Source organism: Scomber scombrus, chromosome 24 (genome assembly GCF_963691925.1).
Source record: "Scomber scombrus chromosome 24, fScoSco1.1, whole genome shotgun sequence".
NCBI classification, from domain to species: Eukaryota; Metazoa; Chordata; class Actinopteri; order Scombriformes; family Scombridae; genus Scomber; species Scomber scombrus.
This window is the reverse complement of record NC_084993.1, coordinates 7,753,208-7,779,128: the sequence shown is the minus strand read 5'-3', so window position 1 is coordinate 7,779,128 and position 25,921 is coordinate 7,753,208. Positions and strand designations below refer to the sequence as shown.

The 25,921-nt window shown below is 38.9% G+C and overlaps 2 protein-coding genes across 2 annotated transcripts in view; one reads left to right on the top strand and one right to left on the bottom strand.

The window, feature by feature from the left end:
- LOC134006558 (potassium voltage-gated channel subfamily H member 3-like) overlaps positions 1-13,214 on the bottom strand; it is a 34,009-nt gene extending 20,795 nt beyond the window's left edge. The window contains exons 1-3 of the mRNA XM_062445474.1: positions 13,139-13,214; positions 1,794-2,027; positions 1,512-1,643 (exon numbers count right to left, since the gene is read on the bottom strand). Of these exons, the coding sequence (XP_062301458.1) occupies positions 1,512-1,643; positions 1,794-2,027; positions 13,139-13,214 (442 nt within the window). The remainder of the gene's footprint in view (positions 1-1,511; positions 1,644-1,793; positions 2,028-13,138) is intronic.
- Positions 13,215-20,802: 7,588 nt separating this feature from the next.
- Positions 20,803-25,921, top strand: part of LOC133976433 (protein FAM184A-like) — a 44,633-nt gene continuing 39,514 nt past the window's right edge. The window contains exon 1 of the mRNA XM_062414644.1: positions 20,803-20,970. Coding sequence (XP_062270628.1) covers positions 20,803-20,970 — 168 coding nt within the window. The remainder of the gene's footprint in view (positions 20,971-25,921) is intronic.

Below are 25,921 nucleotides of genomic sequence, written 5' to 3'. Positions count from 1 at the left end.
TTTAATGGTTCCAATTTACCCTCCAAGCAACAATGTCAATACTTTTTAAATGTTGTACACAAGTCTGTAACAGACAAAGCGGGCTCTAGTATCTAATCTTACTAGTGCATGTTTATGGTCACTTTTTTGATTTTGACCTTAAATCATAATCCAGATTTAAAAGCCGATTTAATAAAGTGCACAACTTTTGAGGTTATGAAGGCATTACAGTAGGTTGTTGAAGCCATGCTGTATACTGTATTTGTTCCTGCTGACTGCCCTGGTGAGTCATGGCAACATATCAAAGGTCTTACAGCATGCGTTGTGTAATGTATAATGCTTCAAAACCTCTAAACTCATCATATTATTGGAAATTAATTGACAAAATCTTCTGCTGAAAGCAAACATTCATCACTGAAACCTCAACTCACCTTGATGTACAACCTTCTGATGTACTCATTCATAATTTAGATATACACAGGGGAGATGTTTGCTCAGCATTTTATCACAACTTGACCTTCCCAGAAAAGCAAACAAAATTGAATAGAAAAACATACATAATATATAATAATCTATCTCTTTCACTTATTGAAACGTGAGACTGCTGCAGAAAAAATTGACATTATGTATCTACACTACATGTACATGTTGTGGTTAAGGACACTACAGTGTTATGAACGATGCTTATATTCAAACAGTAAATGAATTGTAACAGGAAGTTTTTTAAGGGCATGTCAGTATAGAGATTGCAGAGTCAGCAGTGATGTCTCAGAGGGGGGTGGGGGTGGGGGGGGACGAGTTTGCCTCTGTGACTTAATCCCCAAAAGGATGAATTGTAAATGTAGTTATTTTGAACAGTGGTTTTGGTACTGACCTTATTTATCTTACCTAACCGTCCCAAAGATTAACAAGCAGTCCGCTGGCAGCTGAGCATTTTCATACTGAGCTTCACTACTGTGGAATAATTTACCACGCTCAATCAGATATGCAAAAACCACTTAGGCCTTTAAATGAAGACTAAAGCCCAACCTAGAGTTAAATAATTAAAGCCTGCAAAATCTGTACTTTCTTTAGTACTGGTTTCTGTTTTGTCTTGAATGTTTATTTTTATTTTATTTATTGTATTGTACTGTGTCATATGTTTAATCTGTAATGTGTACAACCTTCTTGTAAAGTGTACTAAAGTTTCTTTGATTTACACTTTAAATACAGATATTTATTTAATTTCTTTACCCCATAATATAAAACCTAAATGACTTTTATTAAGAGAAGCCTCACCAAAATATAATAATGTGGACTATAAATGCCTTTTTTTTGTGCCTAAAACACAATTGTGCTTGTATGCTTGTCATGCACAATTTTGTTCTCCCAAACCCCTTCCTCAATATTACTACCAGCAGCAATATCATGTCTGCTGGTGCTGTAGATTTGTGACCCAGCTGCAAAGCCTTGATTGGATCATTTCATGTGAATTACCGTAAAATTGAACCATGCCTCACTCTCTTTCTTTTTTTCTTTTATCATTTTCTCACCAGCGTCAGATTCATTGCTGTGGTCTTGGTCCTTATTTTCTGTGATGTCCTTATGGGAGACCAGGAACAGAACCACCTCACTCTTCTCATTCTTTATGGGCACGATATCCAACAGACACCAGAACTTTGAACCTGTCCAAACAAAACAGATGAGAATATTCCAGCCTGAAGAGACATCCTCCCTGCATACTACAAACATGTCAGGTTGACTGAAACATAGTGTATCTTGACAGCATAAAACATGATTAAATCAGACAATACCCTCCAGCCTTCCAGTCTTACCACACTTCTTGTACAGGATGATCTCAGTTTTGAACTCGCGACGTTCATCCAGAGTTTTCTGCATCTGTGAGGTGAGGCGGTCACTGGTCTCGCTGCCATACAGGAAGTGACACATGCAGCTCTTCTGCATCAGCTCGCCACGGGCAAAGCCGGTCAGCTCACAGAAGCCATCGGAGCAGTAGACTATGGGATAGAGGGACTGGACCTGGGCATTCCCCAGGACAAAGTTACTGTCTGGGGGGAGGTAAGTTGGGATGGTAATAAAGGGAATGGCACCAGAGACAAAAACAAAGAAACAGAATGGGGATCATTTAACTTGTGGCTCTGCAATAAAAATCAATTAGACCTGCAACAAGTTATTATTTTCGTTATCAAGTCATCTGTCGATTGTTTTCTCAATTAATTGGTTTAATCTTCAAAACATCAGAAAATACTGAAAAATCCATTGTCTTTGATTTGCCTAATACAGAAAAACAGAAAATTGATCGACCAGATTTTTTACTTATAAAAAAACCCAAACTCAAATAGATTATAAATAGCTGCCAATTAATTTCCTGTCATGAATCAGAAGATTACTTGACTAATCATTGCAGCTCTAAAATCAACAATTACATTCTGCCCATGTTTCTCTCAGGGGCCACATGTTAGTTGATGTTTAAGGGTCATTAGCATGTTTAGCAGGTAAGGCATGAGGCTTTGGTCATGTGTTGAAGTATAGGAGGAATTCAACTTTTGATCTGATGAATTCAGGAATTGACCAATTATCTGCGTGGAACATAAATATATCAAATTTCAAGGAAATGATCCATTCAATAGAACATCTGCAGACACATCTTTATTACCACATCCTGTTTTCATATTTAAAAAAAAACAACTAATAATATCATCAATATTTCTAGTAGTAACAAACCATAAAATTGAAAATTGGTCACAGATACAGTAACAAAGGACAATGTTCTTCTCAGTAGAGATACAAAATTGATATTATCTAACAACCAGTGTAACTAAATGTGAATAAATAATACAGGGACTCACATAGATTTTCTAAATGCTTAGATAGACTACCACCATAATAGAAAATGCAGGAAATGATTTCATCATCATCTCTTGCCAGGTTAATGTGTTCTAATATGAATACAAAGCTGGAGTCGTGGCAGATGACTTTGTTTTGATTGCATGCAACAACTAAAACTGCAATGAGACATGTACGCAGGCACTTTGTTTGAGTTGTTTTATTACACCTCCACGCACATCTACGCTACATGCTTTACTCAACAGTGCGGTCATCACCTACAATTTCCCTAAGATGTCATGTTGATTCAAAGAAAAACACGATTAAAATTTTATGCATAGCTCCTTTCTTTTGCAGCATTCGCTCTCGCTCCGTATTCGCTTCTGCATTCAGAGAAGGCTGCGGAGTAATTCTGCTCACTTTGAAGAGTTCTCCGCCGGGAGAATTTAACGTGCCTGCTGCTTTTCAATGAACTTCATATCATTTCCCTTTCTTCATTGCACGCCATTGTTCTCTTGAAATAATCTTTTCCTTTTCTTCTTTCACCCCATGCATCTTCTCCACCTCTCTCTGCCTCTTTGCCCTCTGTGATGTTTTATTCCTTAACAGATTTTTAAGAAAAATACAAAAAAGAAAACACACTTGTTTAAAATTTGGCTAAACAAATAAACTTTTTGTAGAGCTTTGACTTGTTAGAGTTAGATTACAAAGGCAGCATAGACGCTTCTTAATATTCACAGCCTTGGGCAATACTTAACATTGCTCACAGTTATTTTACTGTGCAGAACAGAAACAAAAGAAACCTGTGGCATACTGTATATCAGTGGGTTCCTTTGGGATATTCCCTTTCAGAATCACTTAACCCTTCCTATATTCTCATATTACCAATTGTGACATATGTGTGGACATGAAGATTGATGTAATATGATACATTTATGACTCCTACATTATAAACAGGCTGGCCAGCTATGACAGGCACTCTTCTTTAAAGAGCCACTCAGTATATTTGGGGTTTCTGCAGAGTTTTAGTGTCCTGTGGTGTCTAAGATGTCTCTTGAATGGTTCTTTTACCCTCATAAGAGTGAAATCAGCTCATGTAAAACCCCCTATGTGTATAATTCTCATGCAGTTATAGTGTCTTTTAAATTCTGAAGGCATATGTCTCTGTTGAGAAAATGAGACCAGTCTGATGCACCTTTTGTAATGCAAAGTGTCTTTTTATGCAACCGCTGAAGGGTAACAAACATGGAAATATTCAAATTCTACACATATATAATGGCTTTAATAATCTTTACTATATGCACACTATTATATTAATGTTAACCAACGACTGCATGCTGTTTAACGTATTTTAATCTGCCTCCAAAATCAGATATTAGTTGAACAATTTAAAGGATCATTCTGGTTTATTGCAACTTACTTTTGCAGCCAGATTATCGAAACCACTTTATTTGGAGGCAAAACTGAAAGGTTTGAAGTGCAAGTCAAACCAGGGAGTCTGGCTCAGATTTCAGCAGCTAACTTGGTGAATACATTGTTAACATGAGCAGCACTGCAGAGGCACAAAATGAGCAATTTAAAACGAGAGAAAACTGAAAATGGAGAGAAATAATAGGATTCATGTATGGATTGACTGACAATATTCCAATCTATTCATGGATATGGAGTACAAAATACAAAAGAAAAATGTGCATGTGAGAATATGTAAGTCGATAGCCGGGCTGTGATATAAGAAGGGTCTCTGACTAATGGTTTGACGGCTTGAGTTATGGGGACAATCTACTCAATTCATTACGAAGCTGAGTTAGGTATGATAGGTGACTCGCACAGCCAAGACATTTATTCCACTGAGATCATTTAATTCCATACATAAATGAATCTGGAGGACCGGAGCACTCTCTTTGAAGAATGTGAGCAATATAGGACAAGAGAGAAGGCGAGTAAATGATTGAATGAGACGGAGAGAGATAGATGAATTAGTAGACACACACAGAGAGAGTGAGATTGCATGGAAATGAACTGGGAACAATGAAATTTAATAATTCATGTGTTAATAAAGCATGTCCAATGTAAACGCTCTTGCCAAACCTCATTGTAGCACCACTCAGACAAAAACTACAAACTGCCTTTCAGTGCAGGAGGCACATGGGAAGTAATGCATTTCCTCTGAGGCAGCGCAAGTTACAAATCACAGCGAGAACAACTGCGAAAAATTAAGTCCTCCAACACATGTTTGAAAAGATGCATTTGCTCATTAAAGCTCGAGAGGAATTTCTTGTTAACACACTTTCATACTTACAGATCGCATTTATACCACTCACAATGTTTCTGTGAGGCAGAAATGATCTCATTGGTAGACATAAATCTCTGTGGGTGTGGTTTAATTGCCACAGTGTTTTTTTAAGCGCGAGTTGGCATCATTGCAAATTTCAGCAGCAAAGAAGAAGTCCTTAAAAACATACAAAAATAACTTCTTCTTCTTCTTCTTCTTCTTCTTCTTCTTCTTCTTCTTCTTCTTCTTCTTCTTCTTCTTCTTCTTCTTCTTCTTCTTCTTCTTCTTCTTCTTCTTCTTCTTCTTCTTCTTCTTCTTCTTCTTCTTCTTCTTATTATTATTATTATCATTAAATCATTATCATGTCTGTCCTTTAGATATAAAACATTAGATATAGGCTACAACCAGCAGTCTGGAAGCAGGTGAGAGGAAACAGCTTTACTGAATGCCACAAAACATAATCCAATAATACTATAACTGAAGTGGTTTTATGGAGGAAGTTATGGTGTGGACTATTTCTTGGCAGTGACTTTCCAACATGATGACAATACACTCCAGGAAGTTACTGGAGTAATAGTCTGGCACTTAACCAATAAAACCTTTAAAAGTAATTGAGGAAGCTAATTCACATATTGAGAAATTGTGATTGTAATAAAAAATAATAATGAATAATTCATTCTCATTGTATAGTTTTAAAGAACATTGAGGATGTATTTAAGTTTGGTCAATATGTGTGTCTGCTTGACTAGTGTGTCACTTTTACCCAAACTTGTAATTTTTCCTTTTCCACATGTACATGCATTGTGCAAATGGATTTTAAAAGACAAAGGCATATCCAGTGATACATGCATGTATGTATGTGAGAACTGTGTCCCCACTGATCAAAATAAAACAAAATAATGAAGTAAATACCACTTTAAAAGTCTCAACTGTCTGTCAGAGGCAGCTGTTTTTTTCCTGCTCAGCTACCTATCCAAATGTGCAGACACAGGAACAACACACCACCGTGGGACTCGAGATGCAACAAGTGTGAAGCTGCGTTGCTCACACCAAGCCAAAAGGATTTGTACTGACAACAGCAGCGGCAGTGTCACATCTTTTGATGTCAGTTGCACCAGGTGTGCTAAAAAGATGTAGAAATGGCCGTAATAACATCTGATCATTCAGACTGCTCGGCGAGGCAGCGCAGGGAGTCCGAGATTTTGAACACCAGATTGATGCAGCCGGCAAATTTGAAGAGTGTGACAGCATAAAATAGGATTTGATGAATCATTTCTCCTAGAAAAACATGGCCTTGTACTTTTGAAATGATTAACTGGTAAAAAATGAAAAAAGAAAAAGAGGAATATATTAATATTTAAGAGAGAGCAGTGAGCCCATTTCGGAAAATAGCGTACACGAGGTAAAAGTAGTAGCTTTTACTGGGCTTCTTACATCAGAGCTTTTAATATTAAAGAGAAGCAACCATTTTCTTGATTTTCTTGAACACACAGAACTATTGTCACCACACAGAATCAGACTTCTGGAGGTAGGTCGTTGATTTTGGGTGATAGGGCCTGCCTTACATTCGGTAAGGATGCCACTTCATTCTGACGCTGTTGGGATAAGGGTGAAGTCATGGCTCTGTGCAGGCCAGTCAAGTTCTTCCACAGCAAAGCAGGAAACCATTTCTTTATGACACAGAGTCACTCTCATGTTGAAACATCATTAAGATAACCTCAAAATCCTAATGAATTGTCATTTCGTTTCACTTCATTGTTCAGTCTATAGTGTTCAGGGATGCTTATTTCCTCAATAAATCGTTTGGTATGAGATGTCAGAAAATGTTGAAATGTTGAAAAATGTTGACAGTTGACAGTGACATCCTCAAATGTCTTGTTATGTACTGAGCAACGGTCAACAAACCAGATATATTCTGTTTACAATCAAAGAGGAAAGAAACCAGAAAATATTCACATTTGAGAAGCTGGAACCAGTTTGGCATTTTTCTTTTTTTTTCTCCTTAGTGTTAATAGTGATCAAAAACTTCACCTCTACCATTTTTCATGAAGAAATATGAAGATTTAAGAGTTGTTATTCACAGTAAATCTCATCCACACTTTTAGCCATATTTGTGGAAAATGCTGTCACTATTTTTCATTGATGTAGCTATTTCTCTGGCTTTGGAAGACTGGATTGGCTTGGATGTTTTCCCACCATAGAAAAAAGTCAAAAAAGGGCCTTCCACAAAAACCTGACACACAGTGGAAGCATACTATTGTATAAAATATGTAGCATTAAGAGGTTTCCTTAATGGTCACAAAGGGGACCATGAAAATCAGCCCAAGTAGTAAAAGCATAATATAATACAAGTATAAGGACTGGTCCACAAATTGTACTTTAGCTTTACTTATAGTTGTATTGATGGATAGGTACATTATGTAGAGCAAATATATAAGTACAGTACAGTACAAGTACAATGCAACTATAAAACTGAGTATGTCTGTATAACAGCAGCACAGACTCTTATCAGAGAGCTGTGTGGACATGATGCAGTAGCAAGAGCCTCCTACAAGGCTTAAACCATATCTTTGCAATTGGATTTGTGATGGTATCTGCCTCCATGTGCAAGTTTAATAGTGTTCATTATATGAATGTAATGGTCAGCTTAATACTTCCACGACCATTTCCCCACAAAAAAATGATCTGGTTTCAGAGAAACAGTTCCTGTGCTCCCTTCATTTTCTTTCTACTCTGGCCTTTTGCTGTGATCCTATTTTCTCTTGGTGTATTCAATTTCTGAACATTCCCCAGGCACAAGGCAGGCCTGTCACATTCACACTACAACCCAGGTGTAATAACACACGAGCAGAACTACAAAACCACTCAGACTCAGCCTCTGAGCGGCTTAGGAGAACCCTGATAAACCTTGGTACTGATAACACTCACAACGACAGCCCGCCACAATACATTCACCACCACAGGCAATGTAAGCCCAACACACATGCACATACAAGTTTGCTTATGGCACTTTTTAAGGGAGCTGAATTGACTTGCACTCATTCCCAGGATGTTTATACCCTAAATTGGACCATAATTGAATAAAGTATCTAAATAAGGTATTTTAAACTGTATGCTTGCCAAAATTCTCCCTTTACCTTAAAAATAGTGATATATTTCTTAGAAAGTTGATGTGATATCAAATGGCAGTGCAAGTTTGCAGGCCAGATCGGTTGTATATGGTTCTCCATAAATAAACCATGCCAAAGCTGCTGCTGGCAAACAATAAGAGATGGACTCTGACAAACAGATGATTCCTGTATGAAGGATTATGTGTTGCACCAGCTCTCTGAAGTGTGTCCTAAACCTTAACTGAAAACACGAAACTTTGCAGCTCGCGGCTCTTTGCCAGCTCTCCCCTGATAAAACCCCAAACATCTGTCACTCTCAAGTCACTGCTTTGTCCCATTTGTTTACTTTGGACACTTTTTATTTCTTATAGAAGCGTGACAATGTGTCCCAGTCCAACCAAAAGTGCTGTATGACCCCCAGTAAGTAAAGAAGCAGCCAGGACACAAACCATCAATATAAACACATTATATACTGCATTTATATGTTTTCTGCTGGCATGCATTTTCATATGATAAAGTTCTGACTATCTGAGATTTTTTTGATTGATATTTTTAATGAGTGATTTATGATTTAGCTCATTTTGCAAGCAAAAAAATTATCTTTTTACAGGCTTAACAATCAGTTAATTAAAACTCAGTACATTAACGTGATAAAATATGGTTCCAGCACTGGTTACGTATCACCCAGATGTTTTATTGATGCGTGAATAAGAGGATCATGTTTTGAATTGAGCTAGTTTTTACATTTGTGTCCCCAGATGGCTAGTTACGGTTTGCAAGACGCCTTGGAATTTAACACTGTATTACATGGAAATATGCATATATTTAAAATGTTTTTAATGAGAATCAGATATGCCCAAAAGGAGAGATCACCATAACATGACATGCAGGCATCAAGTCTCAGCAGTTTAATTACATGAAAATGCTGCCACCACCTCTAATATTTAAAAGGTGATTCATTAAACTCAGTGACCTCTGTACTTATATATTTATGTATGGATTGAGATATCACTGGAGGAAAAAAAGGCATCTAGCTTTCTACCGCAAAGTTAAAAAAAAAAAAAAAAAGGAAAAAAAAGAAGGAAATTCCCTGGAGTCTCCCTAGTTATCATGCTGCATTAATTTTGTATGGTGTAGATGGAGGATCCCAGCTTCTGACCTGAATATACTGTTGTGCTCAGCTGGTTTTTAAAACTTAATATCATTCACAATGGACACCTGCAACAAAAACAACGTTGAACAATGTTTGCAGCTCATGTTTTATTATATTCTTATTCCTAATATTTAATTCATAGTTCATTTTGGAACAAACTAACGCAAGTTTTGTTCATTATGAAACTTTAGAGGAGTGTTTCAAATTTGGGCGGATTTAGTGGCAAAAGTGAATCATTATGTTCATAAGTATGTTTTCATTTGTGTATAATTACCACAAACTGAGAATCATTGTATTTTTGTCAGCTTAGAATGAGCCCTTTATATCCACATAGGAAGCAGATCCTCTTCCCAAGTAGGTCTATTTACTCGCAGTATCTACATGACACACCAATGTTACTTCAACACCTTATTGGTAAGTATTAGCAGTGAGATGGTTATGGTTATGGTTAAGGGTCAGGAGGGTGTGTTGTGTAGCATGCTGCGTGGGTGTATCACGCAGTAAAGTGGGCGTGTCATGTAATAAATGTGTAAGTAAGGTGTCTGGTGTGTCATGTAGTTGATGGACCCTTCTCCTTCCTCTTCCATGGAGCCCACCTGCTGCATTGCAATGTTTCTACAGTTGCACAGAACAACGAGCAATGTGCAACCTCACCACTAGATGCCACTAAATCCTAAGCTCTGCTCCTTTAAGAGCTGTCCTTGGTGCTCCAGAGTGGACGTTTTGTCTTTATGTTTTTTTCTGGTATTTCTGTAAGTCATTAGTGTGATGGTTTCAGATGGCATCACAAGTCTCTCCCAGTCTATTTTGTTTGGTGTGTTTTGGCTCATGGATGCCTTGTCTAAACTGAAACAAAGACTCTTTTCGACCCCTCAGCGTTCACACTTTCTTGGCAGCACCCCTTAGACAGCTATCTAGAGTTATACAGTTATTTGGTTAGAGAAGCCCCTCATTAAAATTCCCCTACTGTGTACTGTTACTGCAGGCCTGCCAGAGGTCAGCAGCAAGAGCATAATCATGAAGAAAAGAGCTCAATGTGAGTGTCACTCCAGACTTTATTTTCATTCTCTTGGTTGTCCAACTGTGAGAAACTGCTGCTTTCCAGATGTCACCATTCATCTCTTTATACCAGCAAAAGTTTCATTCACTGAAGTTAGTTTAGATTATGGATAACAACACTTTACAACAGACAAACAGGCATAATGCTAACACTCTAACTGATGAATGAGCAATTGATGTTAATATATGTATATATGTCATGTATTCATATTTATAAGGGTTTAATACTTTCTGTCATTTTTTCAACACTGGAATCTTTGGGCAACACTTTGTTTTTACAGTTCCTTAAGTTACTTTACTGGGAGTAATTTGCATGTATTTAATGGTTCATTCTACAGAAAGAGTGGTGCAACTTGCTAATGAAATATTAGATTTTTTTTTAAATGCAGTTGGTTTAGCTGATATTACATATTTTTAATGATTCTGTAACAGACAAATATTTTAGTTTTCAGTGTGTGTCAAACATTTTAGCCTAATAGATTCTAATGAGCGAATTCCCCAGAAACTACCAAATTACATAACCCTTTGAAGAAAGTGTTCCAGCTGCACAGATTATTACAATTATTGTAAAAACAAGTCCTGGAACATCTTGCTGTTTTAAAAATTTAACCCAAACATAATGCTGCTGTGATCTGTGTCCTCTTGGAGAAGGAAACATATCTTTAAATGCATGAAATGTCATTAGGATGTCGGGCTCTACCAAGGCTTGCCACCAAATCTGTTTTTTATTCCACTGGACTGACTCTGCAGGCTCAGCTGAGGAGTGGACACTGTCCCATATTTTGAATTGGAGCAGGGATATTGTTGTGCTATAGTACTGGAGGCGTTGGATCTGTGACACAGGATGAGCAGGAGGAGAAGAACTCTCCAACTCTTGATGAAGTGGGTGAAATCCCTGCTCGACCAAGAGAGTCCTGTGTGTCTAATGCATCTCCATGATCCAGCCTCATGCAGCTGCTTTGTAGTGATCAGATTCGGGGGAAGTGCAATCTGTTCCACTCTGGTATTAAAACTGATTGCTGTTGACACAAAATGAAAATATCTAATTGAATTAAAGCTCTGTCATGAAATTTGCCTTCAGGGGTCATACAGAAAACATAAAGATGCCGCTAAATATTATTACACACTGATGACTGATTACTCCACAGCACCCTCTCATTATTTAGCATTTTGGAGTAAATGCCACAGTCCAAATATGGTTTAAACTGAATGTGCAGCTTTGTGTCAGAAAATACACAGATCCTGTTTGTTGATTTATCCCTCACACACCCTGCTGCCTGTTAGTTTGCACCTTCAGGACTGTGTTATGTAACTGTTAAGCTACAGTTTGCATATTGATTAACTGTCATTTCTGCATGTGTTTACTGTGATTTGCGATGCTTTTTGAGTGAAAACAGGTAAATAATAAATATAGTGTAGGTTGGGTAAGAGTCTGTTTAACTGTGACAGTCCTGTTAAATAATGTGCTCTGACTGCCTTCTGTTTCTTCCACTCCTGAGAATTGTGTGTTACTGTGATGACTCTAATTAAAAGTGAATCTCTGAGTTCTTAAAAGGAACTCAGGTGTCATTCGTGTATTTTGATGGATTAATCTGTGTTGCCTTTAGCTGATGTAACAGTTTGAAATGTTTCGTTCCTCTCGGGATAGTTTTAAATGGTAAAGAATATGCCATTCCCGAACAGCACTGTCAGGAATGAGCAAACGGGGCAACTGAAAACTCCGAACTTCCTTTGTGTCAACTGGTTTATGTGAATTTAATTGGAATTTTGTGTAGGAAACCATTAAAGCATGCAATATCAGCTTACGATAAGGGGCTTAATGTGGGTCCTTGTCCCAAAAACTACAAGTGCCTTTTTAAATTGGGTTTAATCTAATTACCACATAGTAAATCTGGGGCCAGGTAGTATCCCAGCACATCAAAACTGTTAACGGTGCAAAGAGGGGGGGGCCTGCAGCAGATTTTTCTCTACCCTGGGTCTCGTTAGCAGGTTAATCCGGCCATGACAAGTGAAGTATGAGCGTGCAGTAAAGGCTACAGGGTATTGAATCCGCAAAAAATCAATTTGAAATGGAGCCTTCATTAATTGATTGACGATTCCCTGTTGCATAAAGTTGGTGACCCCTGCCATTGCTTTTGAATGGTAATGAATAGGCTGAGCATTAATGAACACATGCAAATTAACAAGGTCCCAATGCCCTGCAGCTCAAAATATTACCACCATACAGTCAGGAAACCACATATTTGCATTAGAAAATTAATACCATGAAATTGTTTTCATTGGTTTTTGCAGTCTGTTGCCATTGGATGTGGTTTAAGCATTTTGCAACCAACTTTAATGTAAAAAAAAAACCCAAATCTAAATAAATCTAACTCCATCATCTCAATGTGTGTGCATACAGTGGCACAAGTATGTCATTTACTTTTGCATCAGGCTCTGTTCATCTTTTAAATGCATGGGAGCTCAGGTTGGCGCCTCATGAATCCTTAATGTGTTAAACATTGTTTGTGCTTTCATTCATCATAATTCATTCATCAGTCGAAGTATCAGCGCCACCCATTGCCTGCAAATGTTTTCAGGTGTCCTCAGTCTCTCTGGAGGAGGACTTTGCATTTTGTTAGATTAGTTCAAATAATGCTCTATTTCATCAAAGAGTCTAACGAGTAAATAAAAACATTTAAAAACATCCATTGCGCAGCTTAAATTTAAAGATAATTCACAGATAACAACTGCACTCACGGGTCCCATCGAAACGAGTGGCGATGGTATCCAAGAAGGTGTTCTGTGGCGCGATCAGACCCCGCATCACCGGCATCCGAGACCGGGTGGAGCCGCGTCTCTCCCGGCGCTCCGAGCCATGGTTCTCGGAGGCGGTTGTCACGAAGCCCGGCAGGAACTTGGACGTGGCCCCTGGCGCCCCCCCTAACCCCTGGAGGAGGGCGCCAAGCCGAGATACCCGGGACTCCACGGTCCAAAACTGACCAACGACCACCGAGCAGGTGATCCAGGCTAAGAGGAGGAGAGAGGAGCTGCTGGAGGCTGGAGGGGAGAGGATAGAGGGATGGAGGGATGGAGGAACCGCGGAGAGGATGGTCACATTTACGCACGAATGTGCTGCAATGCAATCCCTCTTTCCTCCTCCCCTTCCCTCTCTCTTTCTCTCTTCCCCTCTTGCACAAACACTTTTTTTTCTCTCTTAACACTCTCCCCTTTCAGCAGTGTAGGCAAACCACGTTTGTTTTCCCCAATGGTTCTTCCTTTTTTCGCCCTTTCCCTCTGCGCCAGTGCTTTCTCTCCTCTCTGTCTCTTTGAAATCTATCTTCACCTCTCACCCTTTGATGTTCTGATGAATGCCTGTTTAAAGGGGGGCAAATGAAAGTGTTATATTGTCTTTTATTTCGGGTTTTGCTCATGAATTCATATATCTCCAGCACTGCCTGCCATGTTTCACACGTGAAGCTGGAAAATGTGTCAGTCAAAGAACAAAATGAATAATATACAATCAGAATGTACTAAAGATGAAAACATCACTCTTTGTGGAATTATGATTCGCATTGTGATAAATATCATGTCACACATATAATGTTATATTCCACATGTGCCTATGGTAATTTCTCACATGTGAAATGATGGCTCACATGGGGGAAATCCACATGTCAAATGCATATACTGTGCAAAATGCTATTTAGCATTGCTGATAGTAAAGTGGCCTCAATCAAGCTTCTCTAACAATGCATTTCCTCTTATTATTCATTTCCCCACATCTGTGAATAGAGCCACACAATTCTGAAAGGTTTATATTTATTATTTATATTATTTTTTATTATTTATTTATAATTTGATATGTGTAAAATTGCCAGCTATATGTCCTGTAGAGACTATAGTGATCAACATCCCAGGGTTCAGTTGTCTTTGAGAAATCGCTCTTCTCTTTTGATTGAAAGGAAATGAAATTGAAATATAAATACAATTTTGACACATTGATGATGACATTATGCGGACTGCAGACCGAACTACACATTTATTTTCTGATTTAGTGTTATACTTAAAAACATTCAGAACCTATAGGTTTTAAAAGTCTATGTTCAAGGATTTTTATTCTGCAAGTGTACCTTTGGGTGTCACCTCAAATTATCCTGCATTTACTGTTTTGGTCGGAACAGGAAAGCTTGATGTTGGATATTTTCACACTTAGTTGCACTAACTTTGCCTCAAGTTTCCCAAAGGTCTTGTTAGGCTATTGCTTGCTGTGGAAAGAAAGTAGCCTATACCCTTTCTTCACTATATTTCTTAAGGCGACTGTTGTACTTTGCCCTCCACTACATTTAAATTAAAACAGTACTTAACCTGCACATCAAGGTTTACATACAAAACATGATCGTTCGATAGAAGTACCCAAAAGAATACAAAGCAGGAACATTAAAATGATTCATTAATAATAATTCAGTAAAAGGCTGTTCTGCTGCCTATACAGTACTTTAATGTGGATACTTTAAGTACAACATGTTGCTGATAAAAGTGCAAGTATTAGCAGTACTAGAGTTGTTTACACTGAATTGCATCATTTTACTAAACTAACATTTTTCAATAATAATAACTATAACAATTTCAGTTTTATTGAGCTATTTTCTGTACTGACCTCTGGTTTACATGAGATTTAACATTATTGTCACCAGAATCACTGTTGGTAGTTGTGTTTAAGTTAGTAAGTAGGAACAAAGTGTAGTTAATTCATTCAAGCCTGTGTTACAGAATATCACTGTACAGTTTGCAGAATGTACTGAAAGCCCAGAGAGCTTGTGTCTGCAGATAAAACTAAGCTAAGTTAAGCCGTCTACGCCTGCCATTGTCTGGAATTGCTGCACAGACAAAGGAAAGATGCAGAAGTTGCTGGTGCACAAAGACATGTGCAGATAAGAAGAACAAGAAAAAGAAGAAGAAGGAGAAGAAGAAGAAGAAGAAGAAGAAGAAGAAGAAGAAGAAGAAGAAGAAGAAGAAGAAGAAGAAGAAGAAGAAGAAGAAGAAGAAGAAGAAGAAGAAGAAGAAGAAGAAGAAGAAGAAGAAGAGGTGAACTCCTCATTAAACTGCTGCAGCAGAATGGTGTCAATCAAATAAGGAATTGGAAGATGGCGGGAGGAGGCTGATGGAGGTGGAAATGTCCAGTTTTCTCAGGAGAAATCAGTTCCAAGTAGGTTTAAATAATATCAGCGTATTTATCCAATCCAATTATGATCCTGATGTAAAAAAAAAAATACACCATGATCTCCTGTCTACCATCAAAGTTTAGGCTGCTTTAGGAGTAAGGAAACAGTACCATCTACAGGTTATAATGCGCAAATAAAAATATGTAAACATGAAGGGCTATAAAGGTAACGAAAACACAACTATTCTTATTCTATATACTAATAATAACATACTCATGAATGTTATATTGTATTTCTACCAAGTTAGTTTCACTAGAAGCCACTAAATTCTACACACTGCACCTTTAAAATACTATATTGGTGTAGTATGTGAACATATGCGTCATAAATATTCATGTCAGATCATCACAGGTCTTAATATTAGTCTAGTGTTTACTTTTATCATTTTCAGTACTAAAAAAGTGTTACCTTCCATAATTTACCATAACGAAGACTGCTTTCAAGACAAAGTGTTCAATTTATCAGGCATCCAGCCATAAGATCAGTGTAGCAGTTCAAACTGTAACAAAGGATGCAGAGCAATGTATGAAAAGATCAAATTTGGCAAGAACTCACTGGAGGAAGCTGAGAGAGCGCTGTAAGGAGGACGAGAGATGAATAACATGAACAGAAAATTGTGAAAATCGTGAAGTAACTGTCAGTTTCTGTAGGAGGTGGATTAATCAGAGTGGTCACTGACTTTGTTTCCAGCCTCAGAGGAAAACTCCACAAAATCTGAGATTAGATGAGCATTTGGCAGCTTCCTCAAACAGCTGCTGCAGCTCATAAACTAAATAACACCAGGAGCCAAATAATTACCAGTGCAGACATCAGCCCCATACTGTAAATAACACATTATCCTGGAGACAGACTTTATACTGAATAGATGGATTTGACTGTTGATAAGTATATAATAATAACGAGTGAGAAATCTTTGTATCGAGTGCTGATGTTGGAATAAATCAAATATCTTGTGTAATGAATTGGTGATGCTTTGTGATTATACTGGACTTTTTGCAAGGCACTATACTGTTCAATATGACACATGCTGCAGTAAAACATTATGATGCTCTAGGTATTAAATATGAGGAGCTTTATCACAATAGTTTGGTGTGAACTGTTTGCTCACCTCCAATCTAATCAGCATTCCTCTGTCATTACTAGTTTTTGATATTACTGCTGAATTTTCAGGGAGCGCATAATGTTTTGGCAGATGTTATTTCTTCCATCTGTTCAGCATTACACAGCACAGACCACGACCACTGCTTGTCTTTTTGATCAGATTACAAAATTGTCACAAGTAGAGCAGAACAGGTGGACCTAAAAGCATGAAACGACATGCAAACAGGATCAAAAGAAACTGTGACACAGGTACTGGCAAAATAAGCAGGTGACTCAACAAAGACTGAACTGAAAAATGGGACTTGGATACTTACTGAACTAACGAGGAGATGAGGTGCAGGTGGGGAGAACACAGAGCGGGGGCAGGGCTAACGAGGCTTCATGCAGGGCAGGTGTGTAGAAGGGCAGAGGAAACAGCAGGCTGGGGAGGAGCACAGGAACACTAAAAAACCCCACGAACACAATCTTCCTCATGATAAACAGACATGCACAGAAGCGCCACAGAATACACAAGCAACACTACAACCTCTCTTATCCATACTAAACAGAAAGAACGTCTTAATAATTTAGGCTGAGTAAAAGCTGCGTGAGTACATGCTAGAATAAAAACAAAGACGGACTAATTAATTTTTTTATTTTATTTATTTTTTATTTATCCTTTATTTAACCAGGCGAAGTCCCATTGAGATATTAAAATCTCTTTTACAAAGGAAACCTGGGGCAACAAATAGACATGTTACACAGAAACATTGATGACAAGACTGATAAGAACAAAAATAACATGGAAGAAAGACATGATGACAAGACAGGCCAACAGAAAAAAAAAAAAAAAAAATTAATGAAGGCAACTGATGTAATATCCCACACAGGCCAGTCCAAACAAACAAGGGGAAAAGTCTGAGGCGGACTTGTGGAGAGGACTGTATCAGAATCATGACGAGACTAAAAAACAGTCTTTGAACTAACTTGTGAAATTTGTTCTTAACAACCCTGACATTTTATGTGGAAAATGTAATGTTTCAGTACTTTGACCAGCACAAATGAAAAACTGTTCATCTTAGGTTGGAAAATGTTTTACTGGTCATACTTCAAAATCTGAGCACTTTAAACATAAATGGTGGCATGACTAGAAAGTGAGACCGCATTTGACCCTTTAAAGCACTGTAGTGATTCAGTACGAGTCTACTATTGGCCATAACTCATCTAAATCAACCTTAAATTTTAAGCTTCATAGTGGAATGTCGGGAAAAGTTTTATAACATTGTCACAAAATATATTCATACATCAGTCCATACATATACTTAACACAATCTATTTTGTCTAAATGAAAGTGTGCTTTCATTATGAGGTGATTATGTTGAAATACTCAGTTATAAATCAAGACAAGTGCAAATTAGTGCTTTAGAACTAATAACAGCCTGAATTAATGAGCCTACAGTATTTTCACATCCCTAAAACTCATTATGACATTTATAAGAAATGGCCTATTCTGTCCACCTTCTAGTCATAAGCTGGAGTTTCTACTGGTAAAAGCAAGATTTTCCGACTCAACTTTTTAGCAATGCTAGTGATGTGACTCTAGTCGTGGTGATGTCAGTCCACCACTTTACTCCATACTGACATGTCTTAATAAATATTAGATGGATTTAATTGAAATCTCAGGCTGAATAAAACATTTTCATTTAGCTCCATCATCATGTGTCAATGTCCAATATGACCAGACAAAAACTAATGACATCCAAATGAATCCCAGCTCTATTTTTGTGTGTGCTATTTACTAGATATATATCATGCTAACGTGCTAAAGTAGGTTTGGTGGTAAACAGTATTGTGGCGACCCCTGCTGTTTTGTGGTCAGCAGTGCTCTTATGATTCACCTCACTGTTAGATTTGGTCCACAGGTGTGTCATCAGTGCTTACTGGATCACCTGTGTGCCCAGTACTAACTCTCTCTCTCTTTACTCACACGTCACAACATTCACACACTATCTCCACTTCCATGCGCTCCCTACACTACTTACCCTACTGATCTCCACACTAAGTATTCTTTTACAGTTTTTTATTCAATGGTGTTAGGGTGAAGGCAGAGCTCTCAGAGACTCATCTAAAATCTCCAAACTAAAATAAAGTGAGTTATTTTCTGTATGCAATGTGATTATGGGTCCTCTAGGTCCACCAGAACTTTTAGGTTGGTCCTGAGCTGAGATTTCTTTGGCTATTTCACTAACAAAGACCACGCCAACTGAGATATGAGTTTAAGTATTTATTGTGTGAATTAGAAAAAGGGTTGAGGGATAGGGAAGGAAGGATGGGGGGTGAGGGTTGAGGGGTAGGGATGGGGGGTGAGGGTAGGTGGGTAGGGATGAGGGGATAAGGGTCAAAAGGGATGAAGGTCGAAAGGTCGAAGAGGTGGGATGGGGGGTGAGGGTCGGTTGGATGTATTGGGGTTAGGGTCGAGGGGTCGTAGGGTATGAAGGGAGAAGTGAGGGTCGTGGGGATGGGGGAAGGGATGGGATGTAGGGGAGGGGGAGAATAAAAGAATAGAGGTTTAGGATGTAGTGTGGGTGCGAGTTGGAGCCGGGTGCCAGGTTGATGAGGAGGCGCAGGATGCTGTTCCCGTCTCCTAGGTGAGTGTAGGAAGGGAACCGGGGAAGGATGAGACTCTGGGTGGGGGAGCTGTCTCTGCGTCTGGTCCGTGGTGCAGATCCCCAGTTCCTGTAATAAAACAGAATGAGAGAACATTAGAAAGAGGGTGAGGGGGGAGGGGTATTCGGAGTGAGACGAAGGGGGATAGAGCTGATAGGGTGTGACTTAAGTACTGCTTGAGAGGAAATTGAGAGGGTATGAGGCGTGGTCTCTGTTCCTGAACTTTGTTATAAAACTCCATTTATTGTTGATGGCGCTTTTTTGTTTGTAATTAGATGAACTGACCCTTTAAAGCATCTTTTTGCAGTGCATGTACATCACCAACAGATGTCAGTGCAGGATCAGTCACAGCTTTATCATCTAAAGCCTGATGTAATGCAGTGAAGCCAGAATGAAAACAACGTTTACACCTGATAAAGGAGCATTTCCTCATTATTTAAGACACATTTCTTTGTAATTTATTTGAACATATCACCGATTAAATTCCTAATACCGCGTTTTCCAAACACAAATAAGAGCTATTACAGCATTTAGTAAGGGTTTTTTTGGTGGGAAACAATGGTCAAAGTGTAAAAACATCATTTGTCGTATTTGTTTTATACTGCAGCAGATTAGCCTTTACAAGTGCAATGTAGAAACAGAAGAAATCGAATTGACGAATATGGTTTATGCATGTTTATATTAGTGGATATAAGGTGTTGAACTGTCGGACAGCTATATTTATAAGCCAATAAAGTTTTAAAGGTTACAGAGGAAATTGACACATGCAAAATTGATAAACTATTAAATTATAATGAATAAAAGGGGGAAACTACAGCATTGCCTCTGCAGCTGATATATGTCTGAATATTTTCCACGAAATATTGAATCATTTATAGCCTACTGAGAACCGTCTTATAATTCTTCTTGACATATTTCTCAGTTTATAATGGAACAAGCTATATTTTCACGTGAAATTTTTGTATATAAATATCCCAGCTGCGGGACATTCCTGTGCGCTCAAAACTCCTACACGTCCGACAGCCGTGAACGCAGCATCATGCAGCTTGTGCGCTGCTGAGTCTCCGAGGCTGACAGCATGACACACAAGCTGGGCATTCCGCCACCAGCACGCCCGCTGTTATCTGCTATCTGTCTTTAAGCACTTCAAAAGCCAGATAAACCCCGCCACAGAGAGCTGCGTTAAAGCCCAAACCAAGTGAACCTGCACGCGCGCTGCTGGATGAACATCTGGAGCGCGTCTCCGCCTCTATCCCATCCTTCCGAGCGCTCGCCCCCGCTGAGGATGCGTACGATGATGGGACGGTCTCGCGCCCTGCTCCCCATCTTTCTCCCTCACTGAAGCTGAAGATTAACTCCAAACACAACAATGGGGGGGATTTGACGGGTAACAGCCTGTTCTCCATTTTATTAGAATTTAACACGTCGTGTTTTGGTTTATTCCCGGTGAAAATGGCGACGGGAGCTGGCTGGCAGCCTCCGTACATCTCCTCGACAAGCAGCACCACCAAATATACCCAATCTCCAACATCCAGCATGTTTTACGACGCGGGTTTAACGCTGGAATACACGAAAGATCTGCATTTGAAGATGAGCAAGAAGATTGCACAGCTGACCAAGGTGAGTGTGTGCGTGAATGAATGAATGGCGCAGATGAAGTGATTAAATTATTTGGAGCAGGTTGGGATGTAGATGGAGTAGTACCGTGGAGAGGGGTCGATGTGGGATGTCATTTGTAAACGTGCTGCTGTGAGAGGAAGTGGTGTTATTTTATTGTATCTTATACATTAAGTGCCGTGCAGGGCAGCAGGTGTGATGCTTAAGTTACATGTGTTTATATTTAGGAGCAGGTTTGATTATATTTAACTGCTCTGCATCCTTTAAGGGTTCATAGGTCAACATTAAATACCCATGAAAGGTTTGTGCAGTTATTTATTCATTAATTTACTTATTCATGTGCTTTCATACAAGTCTTACCTAGAAAGAGTTTCCCCTGTGATCCAACTGCTGTCCTCTGCCTGCAAAAAAAACAACTGACAACAAGACTGTATTTCATGAGTGATTACACTGATAGCTGAGAGCTTGCCAAATGCCCAGAGGACTGTGCTGCTGTGCATTTACCCTCTGCCACATCACTGTGTAACCTGTGCATGTTTCCTCTGCCATCTCTGACTGCCATTGCCACCCAAGGGACGAGGGGAAGTTATGTAATCTTGGAGGGATGCAGGGGTTTTGGCAGAGCTGCTTCTTTTGTAGTCCACCTGAATCCAGTGTAGCGATACTATGTCGCTCTGTAGTGGAGGATTTAAGGTGGCAGCTACATTTGCAGCATCGAGGCTTTTGTCTGAGAGGAAAGGAGGATACAGTGCAAGGCAATTTGTACAACCATGCTTTGTGTAGAGAGGACAGAAGATTTTACATAACAGGCATGGTGATTCTATCCCAGTACAGAATTAGAGTACAGTAGGAGTAAGATAACCTGAACAAACATGCACAGCATTGCAAATAGATGGGCAATGGGCTATCCAGGATTATAATACAGTGGCTCCAGTGGTTAATAATTAAATTTGCAGTGGTGGAGAGATAGTCTGGATAATGAGAATTGGAATTAACGTCCACAAACAATAGATTTAACACTTAACGCTTACTGGAAGGCAGTGTTTTCTAAATGGAGTCTGTATATTCACTCTAAATAGTGTGTCATGGTGTTCATACGACTGTCTGTCTGTCATAGACAACCTGTTCAGGGTGTTTCTTGGCCAATTCATGCTTAGAAAGGTGGTGTTTTCTTTTTCATATCCTAGACAACAGCATATTTCAAGGGTTTTGAGCTGTTATATGTAAATAATCAGCAGATAAATCAATTATAAAAAATAATTTTACAGTGAAATAAATCCGTGGTTTAGAAGAGGCAATTAAAAAAGGATTTCTGAGGTCATTTCAAGAATTCAAGTGTATTTTATTGCATTTCTGCTCCAGCTTCTGTAAAAGCAAAGCAAAGCTTCTCCATGTTCCGCATCCAGATGTCTTTTCAAAAAATTTAATGTGTTATGGCAGATTTATGCGTCTGTGTTTTGCCATTGTGTGTGTATCTGCAGGCTCCAGCTATCTGTTTACCAGCCATGCTCAATGTGGCGCATGTTACTCTTTCATGCAAACAGTTTCATTTCAAATGAGTGATTCAGACATCGCTGCAATGCTATTCTTGTGTTTTGGGTTACGACTCTCTAAAGCTGTTGTGCGTGTGTCATTCATTCTGCATTCAATCTGGTTGATAGCTACAACTCTGTGTTTACAGCGCCGCGTGTGAGCACTTTTTGCAACTTAACTTGAACTTGTTTGTTGAGGCAGTGCTTGCTTTAGTAATGTTCCTGCAGCAGGCAGAAAGTAGGACATTTTCCAGCTGTTGTACACAGGAGAATCTTGTTTTGTTCAAAGGAAACACAAAGAAGGACATCCCACTTTACCTTGTAACATCAGCAAAGGAGATAAATAAATCCCAAATCCTTCAAAAGATAAAAAATAAAAAATAATAATTTGCTTCCTGCAAGCAACAGAGGAAATAATGAGGAGTAGGAATATATGGTGCAGAATGGCCGGCTCTGCTCTCATGTAATCTGTGTCGGGGTTTGCAGCTGCAGAGATTTAAATGAGACATCCTGGGTTTTGCCTTTCATGCCATTACATCATTTTGAGGAGTTGATACAGTGCCACATACTGTAGATACCACCAAGCATATTTTAAAATGCATTGCTTTTTCATAAACACACACCTGGGAAGGCTTGAATAGCTGTAATCAACATCTCAGCTATTTTACACTCACCAGGTGGAACTATTGTTTGTTGAAGTAGGACGCATCAGATGCAAAATAAGGAAGGGCTGAAATTTAAAATCATGGCCTTTGTGTGGTTATGGTTCAAATGCAGGATGCACTGATTATGTATTATAGTGACATCTGTGGCTTCATAGCTGGACTGAACGTTGCATTTAAGAAGGAAAGAAGGCTAGTATTTTTATGCTTCACATAAAAACAAAAACATTACAGTAACAGACCCTTGAGGTATCCCATATTTGACTGTAGCAATGACATACCGTTGTTAATGGACACACAGAACTCAGTGTTTAACCCAACATTGCATCAGTCTGTCTACTAAATGCTGATCCATCGTGTTAAAAGCTGCACTCAAATCAAGCAGTAGCAGAACGGAGGGCATGCCAGCATTGCCGGTCATTAAAAGGTCATTTGTGACTTTAAGGACAGTCTGTGTGCTGGGATGCTGACAGAAACCAGCTAAATAATTTTCAAAATGAAGTTTTTGTGTGAAAATTTTACAATGGAAAACAAAATTAACAAAATTCTGCACTACAATTTGAAAATCTTAAACTATCAAACTAACTGGTAACCAAGTCGAGTAATTGATGAGTAGGCAGAAAATGAATCATCAGCTATTTTGATCCAATCTTTTTTAAGTCATTTTTAAGAATAATGTTCAAATTCTTAGTTTTTTAGTTTCTCAAATGTTTACATTTTTTGCTTTATTCAGTCTCAAACCTAACCCTGGAAATCCCTCTGCTGTAAGCATTGGTTGAGGTTAAAAATGCATGCTTGGATACTCGTCCACACAAGTTCACACAAGTCAGTTCCCAAATCATTCTGGATGAGCAGGAACGCTCATGGGTTTTGGAACTGGGGCAGCACTTACACAGTGGCTGACGAGGTTTCACGAGTCCACGATGTCACAACTACACGCAAGAGGATAGAGGAAGAGTCATACAGTCCTGGGTGCAACATACTGCAGATTTGGGAAACTCCAGTTCTTCTTACGGTTAGGTTTTCCATTTCTACTCTTTTCTGAATATCACAGAACCCACTACGTATATTTCCTTTATCAGAGAGACTCATTGTGTCCTTGCACTTGCCTGCTGTGTTTGTGATGAGTTGTAGTGATGCTCAGGGAGGAGAGTGTGCACAATGCAGACTGAGTGTCCTTGGATCCTCAGAGCAGCACAAAGACAAAAGAAGTAACAGATGCAAAGAGCTGTCACACCAGGACCGGGAGGACAAACTAAATGCACTGTGTGCTTCAGCTAATTGGATACAGAGGCTGTGCTGCCACTTCCTGGTGCGTCTGATGGCGGAAAACAGTGGACTAAAAGCTCAAACGTCGAGGGATCCTGTTAAGACTACAGCACCTAGGAGAATAAGGCTCTCGTTAATCCTTTAATTAGTGAATATGATGGTAATCCTCTGAAAATGATGAGAGCAAAGCAACAAAATCATTCTTTGGAAGTGTTGTTTGAGCAAAATGCTGCAGTTGTTCTACTGCAGACGTTAATGACCTTTTATTCTGCGGTTCAATCAATAGCGATCTAGTGTGGAAAATGTCCTTTAGCCCCAGAATCATCCCTCCTGGGTGCCCTATTGTCAGCCGTGCCATCGTTCCTCATTCAGTCTACACAGAGCAGCTCCATACCTATTTGACTTCTTAGTGATAGACTAGCCAGAGTGTACATCTGCTTCATAATTGGCCTTTTGATAACAGCATGCTATTGAGCAGTCATCCGTCCGCCTCTATAATGGTAGATACAGTGCAGTTTGATTGATTACACATGTAGAATTGATCAGTTCCTCGCTAGCTGGAGAGACCTCAAGCTGAATTGACTCTAATGATACATTTTAACGAGATTCATCTGAGTCTAAACTTCTTTTCAGTCTGACAGAAATAAAACGATCCAGTCAGAATCTGTGTAATGGTTTTTTAAAATGTTTATATTCTAAGCAAGAAAGGCGTAAATTTAAACATTATTTAATCAAGTTTAAAGAATTTGCCTCATTTTAGTGACCAGAGTTGCCTCATATCATAACTCATGGATGCCCATTTTTTAATATTCTGTATGTAATTAGTTTCTCTGCATCAGTTCTGCTTGGGATTATCCTTGTCCATCTGAAAGGAGTTAAATAGAATAAAACATCACATTCAATGTAAATGTGTTGAAGTGCCGAGAAAAGACTCCGCTGCATTACTTTGCATAAGAAGATGGGGTAATTATGCCAACATGCATTTTTATCACCTGTTTTAAATTAAGCTAATTAAAACTTACATATCTGCACAATGGCTCAACATTGGAAAAAAAAGAATCCATACAGTAAATTACATTTCAGGTCTCTGTTCACATTCCCTCTTGCCTTAACAATAAAATCAATCATTAAAATAGAGGTTACTTGTCAGTTAAGCATTTATACACATGATCAATACTGTCATTTCTCTGGTTTGGACAGTTTATGTGTGTCTATTCTAAGCGTGAAAACAAGCAGCTCATGAAATCATATGTTTCTGAGGTAGCACATATTGGCTGTTTTCACTCACCTCCTGCCTGTAAAGAGGTCAGCAGCAACAGGGACTGTGGGTCCCAGAGGGGATTCATGATGGGAGGAAAAAAAAGAAACATAGTGGGAGATGTTCTACTGCTGGTTTTACAGCATTAAAGGACTGACTGTGACTCCTGTAGCTGCAGGCTGTTATGCTGCCTTTGGGCCTGGTTTGATTGGAGCCTCAGGCCTGAAAACTTG